This window comes from Panicum virgatum, chromosome 6K (assembly GCF_016808335.1).
Source record: "Panicum virgatum strain AP13 chromosome 6K, P.virgatum_v5, whole genome shotgun sequence".
NCBI lineage: Eukaryota > Viridiplantae > Streptophyta > Magnoliopsida > Poales > Poaceae > Panicum > Panicum virgatum.
The window spans coordinates 47,205,269-47,213,772 of record NC_053141.1 but is presented as its reverse complement, the minus strand read 5'-3'; the positions used below and the strand labels follow the sequence as shown (position 1 = coordinate 47,213,772).

The following is an 8,504-nucleotide window of genomic DNA, read 5'->3' as shown; positions in this document are numbered from 1 at the left end:
TGCTTGGTGGGGTACGAGCCTGATGCACTTTCCCTTTCTGTTCCTTGTCCCCTTCTTCGCGGGCGGGCCTCGGGCCCAGGCGGTGACCGTTCTCGTGGTTAGTTAGTTGGGCACTGTGGGCCCGGTTCGGCCACATCTGGTCCACCGGAACCTGATGGGTCTTATCCGAATTGGTGGGGGGCAGCCTGCCGGAGGTAACCAGTGCATCATCGCCCCATCGCTGCTTATAGTTCGTTAGCCAGTTGCTTAGAAAAAAAAAACTGGCAACTGGCCAGTTGCTTCCACTAGTACATGAGGTTTGCTCTGTTGTTTTGATCCATCCATCCACTTCCCTTTTTGCCATGCTCCCGTCCCGGTTTCTGCTTTCCAATTCCTGGGCCGTGTTTAGTTGACTCCACTAAAATTTTTGAAAAGGCATCTTTCTACATTTGAAGTAATATAGACTAATCATAAAAATAATTACAGAACTCGTCTGTAAATCGCGAGACGAATCTAATGAGACTAATTAATCCGTCATTAGAAGTTATTTACTGTAGCATTAATGTAACAATTTAGTGTCTAATTACACCCTAATTAGGTTCGTTAGATTCGTCTCGCGATTTACAGACAGCAGTCGCAATGCGTTTTTTATTTCATTTAGATTTAAGTCTCCATGCAGGTGCCGGAATTTTTTTTGGAATTTTGATTTTTGGAACTAAACACGGCGCAGGTCCTCCTCGTCATTTTTGGTGGTGGACTCAGAACTGGACAGGTGGCAACAGCACCGGCCACGTCAGACAGATGATGTGACCAACTCCTATAGTTGATTTTTTTTTATAGGAACTCCTAAAGTTGAGTTGCCTACGAGATCAACGAAAACCATCCCTTTCTGGGTTCCACAGGAATCGGTATCCCGGCCCGCATCTCCACCGAGGCCAGGCCCAGAATTAAGAGGGCCACACTCTCTCTCGATGGCGACAGTTGGGCTGACTAAGTTTGGGCCCACCAAATCACAAGGCTCAAACACTCATACAGCCAAGGAAGCAGCACCAGCACACAAATCTGAATTCTTACAACACAGTTATGCTACCATGTGTCAGAACTCAGATATACCAACACTGCGACAACAATTACTAGTTCCCCAATCACCAGCATGGCGGATGCAGCAGTGTGCATCCGCATAGCACGAGCGTTTCACCCAAGCACCTTCAACAGAAATAAAAATCCCTTTACCCAAACAACCAGGCCTCAGTCTAAAAGATGTGAATCATAAGGCACGCTGTGGAACAAGAGTTGTCTATAGTTGCTGTGCTAGATCATGTTTCCTTCGGCGCACCCTTCTTTGCAGCCTCGGCGGCGGCCTTCTCTGCCTCGATCTCAGCGACATATTCATCAATCTCCGCCTCTTCAAGCTCGCGAAGGCCATCCTTGTGTGTCATCACTGCAACCTCAATGTTCTTGCCGCCACTCTCAACAACCTAGAGATTACGAAGCATCAATCAGTGCCACCAAAGACATCTAACCAGAAAAAAAATGTGCTGAAAAAGGAGATTTAAGTGAAATAATAGCGCTGAAGATAGGTAGCCACCTCTTCCTGCCTTCCTGGCAACAAGAATTAGCTAACTTCTTCTGTTGAAACATCAACTACCATATTGGATGTGCGTATTATGATGAAATAATGCAACCTAAGAACTTGTTTGGCTATCAACAGTCGGTCCACGCAATAAAACTGGCTGACTTCAAGTTGGACACACAAAAAGAATGCAAATATGTAAGACATTGCCATTTGTGAAGTTGTGCTACTTGGTACATACAAATTTCACTTGATGCGACCTAGGCATATACATATCCATGCCTTAATAATGCTAAAAATCTAAAAGCAGCAGTGAAGTTGACAAAGCCCTGTTTTCAACCATTGCAGAGGACTACAGCACAGCAGACAGCTATAAAGGCAAACTCTCCACGTCAATGACACGATTTCCAGAATAGAAAGCAAAAATCAAGAAAGAAAAATGAACTTACATAAGAATGCCTTAAACAACTATTGGAACAATAGTTATACTACAACATAGATCAGAGTTCACCAACCAGACAAAGGGTGCAGAATAAAAACAATTATGCCATAACATGTTCATGTACTCTGTGGTCTACACAACTATAAGGCACTAAGTGCCATAGCTATGTTCATGTATTCTGTCCTCTACAGAAAAAACAAGGCACTAAGTATAATCTCTGAGGGTGTGTTTGGATGAGGGCATTTCATTGAAAAATTTCAGTAAGTAGTCAAGATTGAGTATATCTGAAACTTCCCAGCGAAATAATTCCAATCCAAACAGGTTCCGCCCACATTGAAGCTAGTGAGGGCCAAGGCCCTCACTCAAATCCAAGCCCACATTATGTTTGCCTACTTTTTGTGTTCTTGTTTAATGAGCCCTCACTTAGAATTCATTCAGGATCCGCCCCTAGTTCTAAGATGAAGCAAATGCAACGCAACAAAACTAATTGCACCAAACTTTGTTTAGTGCCAGCCTTGCTGTTTTAGCGCACCTGGTCACAGAAGATTTCTAGATGATAACACTATCTGTAAACAATGAACCATGATACATATGAAACAAACTCGGCACACATAGAGTCTGGATTGCAACATTCCACTGGTACATTCGATTGGTACATCATTCGGATCAGTTAATTGACAAACTATCGTTAAACATTAAGTGATTGATTGATCTTTGTGCTCATATGCTAGTAGTTACTCCAATTGACTATCTATCTTTCTCTGAATAATAATCAGTGCTTGTGGTCTATAAATCTAACTGGGGAAGGGAGCGAGAGGTAGGGGATAATTCAGTGGCAAGTAGATACCTCAAGGAGTGCTCTGATGGCGAGCTTGATGGTCTCCTTGCCTGACGTCTCCTTGTAGTTCTTCTCGAGGAACTCGCGCATGGAGTTGGAGTTGCGGCCGGTGGCGTTGGCCTTCCAGGCGGAGAAGGTCCCCGAGGGGTCGGTCTGGTACAGGGCGGGCTTGTTGGTGTAGGGGTCGAAGCCGACGATGAGGGTGGAAAGGCCGAAGGGGCGGACCCCTCCGCTCTGCGTGTACTTCTGCTGCAGGCCGGCGATGAAGCGCGTGATGTACTCGACGGTGACGGGGTCCTCGACGGTGAGGCGGTGGCTCTGGCACTCGACGCGGGCGCGGTTGATGAGGACGCGCGCGTCGGCCTTGAGCCCCGCGCACGCCAGCGCGATGTGGGTGTCCAGGCTCGCGATCTTGCGCACGGACCTGCGGGCATTTGGGGCCGGCGGGGGGATTCGGGTGAGGCGGCGGCGGGGGGGATGGGGAGATCTGGTGACTGGTGAGTGAGCAAGGGAGGGGAAAGAGAGAGCCAGGTGGGTACCGACCTCGAGTCCTGGAGCTTGGGGGTGGACTTCTTCTCGACGCCGAGGACGACGGTGTCGACGCCGCGGACGCCGACGGCGGCGTTGCCCTTGCGGACGGCCTCGAGGGCGTACTCGACCTGGAAGAGGTGGCCGTCGGGGGAGAAGACGGTGATCGCGCGGTCGTAGCGGGCCATCCTGGGCGCCTGATTTAGTCGCCGGCGGCGAGAGCGAGCGTCCGGCGAGGGGCTTTTGGGAAGGAGTTTGGTATGCGGGCTGCGGCTCTCCTCTGTGAAGTCACGTTAGTCTTTTGTTGAGGGGGAGGGGCCTTCGCTTTTCTTTTCTTGGGAGAGAAGAAGAAAGGAAACAAGGCAAAGCTGCTCGTGCTCGTTTCCGTAATTTTTTTTATTGCAAATTTATAGAGCTGGATTTTACCTTTGTTTTTGCATAAGTTATACTCTCTCCGTTTCAAATTATAGTACTTTTGATTTTTTGATCTCAAATTTGACCACTCGTTTTATTCAAAAATTTATCATAAATAAACATGGTACCTTCCACTAGTCGTCATAGTCGATTGGTAGATATTTTTTCTTAAAAAAACATAATTAGCAAACTTTTTCGCACGATAAACCTCTTGATCTTCCCTGGTAAGCTTGCAAAACCACATTAGTACAATAACAATATATTTTTCTTAAAAAACACAAAACTAGCAAACTTTCTCGCACGATAAACTTATTGATCTTCCCTGGCAGGCTTGCAATCCCACATTAGTAAAACAACAATATAATTGGCGGCGATCACAGTTATTGTGCCTAGATAAGATACGGGCACGCGCGGTTGCCCCCTTTCTTCTGAATCAAAAAAAGATTGAAAAAAAAGTTTTTGCTTCATTCAACATGGGCCATTTGTAGTGAAAACCACGGGCCAGCCTGGTGGGCGGGCCCATTTGTGCTAAATAGGCCGGCCCAAGAAATGGGTCTCGGTCTCGCCGCCTCCTGCTCGCGCCGCGCGGCGCATCGAAACCGAGGGCGGCAACGAACACCCGCGCCGTCGGCATGACCGGGCGGCATGCAGATCGTGCGCGCCACGCCTACGACCGCGTCCGCCGCCGGCGTCCGAGTACGGGCGCCGCCGTAACCGTAGCAGAGCATGCAGCAGAGCATGCAGAGCAGCCTAATAATAATAATAACCTTAATCCAATTTGTCTCCAATAATCGAACACCTAATCTTAATTTGATTTGTCGGAATCATCAGAGCATGCAGCAGCCTCCTCGCTGCGCCGCCTTTGGACCAAGGCGTGCGAGCTGGAGGAGGAGGAGGATGCTGGCAGCGTGTGCTCAGCCCAACTCGCAGGGGATCAGGTCAGATTCGTACTTGAACACCTCTTGTATGCACACGTGCTTCACTTCCACCTCCGCCATCTTCTTCCCTCTCAAGAAATCGTACCTGCACAAAATGCAAGTTTATTATTCCTTTTCACTACGTACCAATTCGGTCATGTAGTATATACAATATACGCAAGATCAAATTTAAGCTGATCGCATCGCATGCATGCATAATGCAGAAGCAGCAGCTAGCTAGCCATGATCGAGTAAGTGGTGGCAAGTTTTCAGATCGGTCTAGCTCTTACCACATGACTCTGCAGAAAGTGTCGAGGAAAGCAACATCGGATGAGTAGAGGTTTTTGAGGATCACGGCGCCCCCTTCCTGCGCGTGGAGGCTCTTCAAGCTCACCCTCATCTTCTTCTCCCACCTCCCCTCCACGTACCCGGCCATCTCCCACACCTCCAGCACCTCCTCGTCCGCCACGCCGGCCTCCGTGGTCACCATCAGGCACAGCCTCCCCTCCACGGCCGATATCTGCTTCCGCGCCCAGGGGTCGTCCCTCTCGTCCACCTCCCGCGGCAGCGGGACCAGCCGCCACGCCTCGGTCCGGAGGTCGAACGCGAACACGTCCTGCGCGCCCGTCGCCCGGTCGGGCCACCGGAGCCAGTGCTCGGCGCCGTGGGCGCTCACGGCGGGCGCCGAGGGCTCGAGCGACGCCGGGCACACCGGCACGTCCGCGGCGCGGCGCCACGCGAACCGCCGCGAGTCGAACACCTCGCACCGGAGGCGGTCGCGCAGCGCCGGGATGACGGAGAAGCGGGCGATCTTGAACTCGGCGGCGGCGCCGCACGGCGAGGGCCGCGCCACCATGGCCGTGGCGGCCGTGCGGAAGCGCACCCGCGGGTTGGGCAGCGCGCGCCACTGCCGCGTGGCCGGCTTGCACACGTAGTAGCACGCCGGCCGCCGCGTGTCGGCCTCGACGCAGCAGGCGAGGCCGCGGTGCGCCGCCACGGCCTCGAGGCGGACGTGCGCGGACGGCAGGAAGTCCAGCGAGACCGCCGGCAGCGGCGGCGGCGGGGCGTGCATGGAGACGAAGTCGGCGCGGTAGCGGTGGCGCGCCATGCTCTGGACGAAGTAGCCCGAGACGGCGGCGGCGCGAAGGCCGGCTCGTAGGTGATGCGCCGCCAGCGCGTGGACACGACGCGGCACGCGGCGAGGTCGTCGAGCGGCACGCGGGTGAGCAGCTCGAACACCTGGTCCTCGGGCAAGGCGGCGGCGCCCTGCTTGTTGTCCTCGTCGTCGTTGGTCTTGGTGGCGCTCCGCCGCTTCTCCGGCGACAGCGACATTGCCGGAGGCAACGACGACCAGCTGCAAGATCGATCTCTCCTCAGTATGTGTAGGTAACGGACTAACCGAGCTGAGATCTGTTGGGGTCAACCCTATAGGCAGCTAGTAATTTATTTAGCTGAAGGTCGACGAGGAACAGTGGCGCCGGTATATATACTAGTACTAGCATGGTGCGCGAAAATTAAACGTGCTCGGACTATCCGGGAAGGAGAAGGATTAGGAATCGGACGGGAGGTGGACGACGTACGTACGACAGCCCGATCAAGACAATAATCACGCCGCCGTCGCCAAGGAATCGCAGTAAAAACTTAAACTTAACATGGTGCACAAAAGAAGAGATTAATTAATAATCAATCCATGGACGGCACGGGAGTTAACCCTGGACCAAGTTTCCTTCCGTAGCAGCCAAGTAGGAGGGAGTATGGCGGCTATGGTCTCCCTCCCGTTTCTTTCCATTCATGCAGGGACGACGAGTGAGGCGGCCGTTGGCAGGCTGCCTGCCTGGCTGCTGCAACCGCATTGTTGGGTAGATCTATCGATCCCTGGATGCATGCAGCTGGGATGGCGGCCGGCTTTGACCAGATCGGTTTCTGATGTGATGAACACTGGATCGACAACCCTCTATCCTCTTCCGGGCCGGAAACAATGAAAGAAGATAGCTTGGAGCCGAAGAAGCCGGCCCCCCAACGAGTCACTAGCTAGCTAGCTACTCCAAATCTACTAGGCTGAGAGTAGCAATTTGCTTTGCACTTCACAACGAGTACATACATACAGTGGCGGCCAAGCAATTGACAGAGCCGGACGGACGACAGTCAATTGACCGCTACACCCCTGCAGGTTCCCAAGAAGCCGTGTGCAGCCTCAGCGCTTCAGCCACACGCAGTCACAGTGAAAATGGCACTTGCATTGACAGGAGATTAACGCATACAGAAACAGATTCTTCGTAAAGGAGACTACTTAATTTAGAGAGCCTTAACTTGCAGAGGCGTTCGACGTTAGACTACTTCACGATAATAAAAGGTTAGTTGCTCATGGACACACCTATACATAATTGTGACACGTATACTGACAGATACATTCAGATAGAGCTTGCATTATTGGTTTTCACTCCCGTACATACAGTCAGTCAGATGGAAGGCATAGAAACCCGTACCTGCAGGCAGATGGAGGAAGGCATAGCAAATTAGCAACCCGTACCTGCGGGACAAACCATGTATGTTCATGCACTATGCAAGTGACAACTGTTTTTTTTTCTTCTTCAGAAAAGTACTAACCACAAATATGTTCATGCACAACCACATTGCAATCATGTATTTCAATTTCTTGACCGGATCGGAGGTAGTATTTCAACTAGATTTCGTTTCTTTGTTTTGAATTAGCACATCCACGCTACACATAGGAAAAAGTTCATTTTTTGCTATCCAACTATCATCTGAGTTCGATTTTGGTCATTCAACTTCAAAACTGGGTATTCTTGACCATCAAACTATCAAAACTGATTATATTTGGCCATTCAGCTATTTTGAAGGGTGGTTGTGCTAACATGTAGGACAACTCCTTTTCCTCTCTTTCATCTCATCTGGCCAGTTAAAACTGCGGCGGTCGGCCGATTGACCGCCGCGTTCCCGCCCGCGGCGAGCCGTACAGTAGCGGGAAGTTGCACCAACAACATCTAGGCAGCGAGCCGAGTTCAACGGTGGGTGATGTGCGTGTGAGAAGCAACGGCCAAGCATGGCCAGTGCGAGGAGGGGATTCCGGCCAGCGGCGAGCTCCATCGAAGAGGAAGAGGTGTAGGGAGTTGTAGCATATGGTTGGACTCGGTCGTTGACGTGCTTGCTCTACTAGCTAGGCCGGCCAATTCCATCTGGCAGGCATCTGCATTCTTCTAGTCGTGTTTACAATCAGTTTTAGCGATCGTGTCTGAGCACGTTTTTCATTAAAAGAGAAAGAGAGAAGTTTGTTACAACAAGATGTGATCTTATTTGAGATTAGAAAAACAAAAGCTTAAAATATTTATTACACTCCGATTCGAGCGCGACCAGTGGGATTCTCTTCTCTTAGCCCAGTGCCCTTAGGCAGCCAAGGGAAAAGCATGGAAAAATGCGCTATCCCCCCCCCCCCCCCCAATTCCCAAACTTTTGCTGCGTCTAGTATTGAATCCACCAGCTCAGCTGCAGTAAGTTTCACATTTTGGAAGATTTGCTGGCTGAATTCTTTCCAAATCGACCAAGCCACTAAAATTACCAGAGAGTCGAAAGTTTTCCTAATTGCTTTCGCGAGAGAAGCCACCACTTGACGAAATCTGAGTTAGCCAAAGATGGAGTGTGTCCTTGGAGGTTGCATCTTCTAAGCACCAAGTACCAAATTTCCCTAGCCAGCACACAATCTGTCAAAATATGGGAGATCGTAACGAGTGCTGATCACAAAAGGTGCAGTTGTCAGCATCCTGCAAGTTATGTCTTTTTCTTCTAATCACCAGT

The 8,504-nt window shown here is 50.8% G+C and overlaps 2 protein-coding genes across 2 annotated transcripts; both read right to left on the bottom strand.

Annotated features, from left to right (window-relative positions):
* Positions 1-1,009: 1,009 nt before the first annotated feature.
* LOC120713776 (proteasome subunit alpha type-7-A) lies at positions 1,010-3,666 on the bottom strand. Its single transcript, XM_039999747.1, has 3 exons — positions 3,376-3,666; positions 2,842-3,256; positions 1,010-1,457 (listed from the first exon to the last, which is right to left on the bottom strand). The coding sequence occupies exons 1-3, from the start codon at positions 3,546-3,548 to the stop codon at positions 1,296-1,298; spliced, it is 750 nt and encodes a 249-aa protein (XP_039855681.1). The 5' UTR covers positions 3,549-3,666; the 3' UTR covers positions 1,010-1,295.
* Positions 3,667-4,566: 900 nt separating this feature from the next.
* Positions 4,567-5,589, bottom strand: LOC120713775 (F-box/kelch-repeat protein At3g06240-like). Its single transcript, XM_039999745.1, has 2 exons — positions 4,982-5,589; positions 4,567-4,797 (listed from the first exon to the last, which is right to left on the bottom strand). The coding sequence occupies exons 1-2, from the start codon at positions 5,545-5,547 to the stop codon at positions 4,689-4,691; spliced, it is 675 nt and encodes a 224-aa protein (XP_039855679.1). The 5' UTR covers positions 5,548-5,589; the 3' UTR covers positions 4,567-4,688.
* Between the last annotated feature and the right edge of the window lie 2,915 nt (positions 5,590-8,504).

Coding starts and splice junctions, on each gene's coding strand:
- LOC120713775 (XM_039999745.1), bottom strand. CDS start 5,547: ATGGTGGCGCGGCCCTCGCCGTGCGGCGCCGCCGCCGAGTTCAAGATC. Junction 4,798..4,981: donor ACTTTCTGCAGAGTCATGTG/GTAAGAGCTAGA, acceptor CATTTTGTGCAG/GTACGATTTCTTGAGAGGGA.
- LOC120713776 (XM_039999747.1), bottom strand. CDS start 3,548: ATGGCCCGCTACGACCGCGCGATCACCGTCTTCTCCCCCGACGGCCAC. Junction 3,257..3,375: donor CCCAAGCTCCAGGACTCGAG/GTCGGTACCCAC, acceptor AAATGCCCGCAG/GTCCGTGCGCAAGATCGCGA. Junction 1,458..2,841: donor CCATCAGAGCACTCCTTGAG/GTATCTACTTGC, acceptor CGTAATCTCTAG/GTTGTTGAGAGTGGCGGCAA.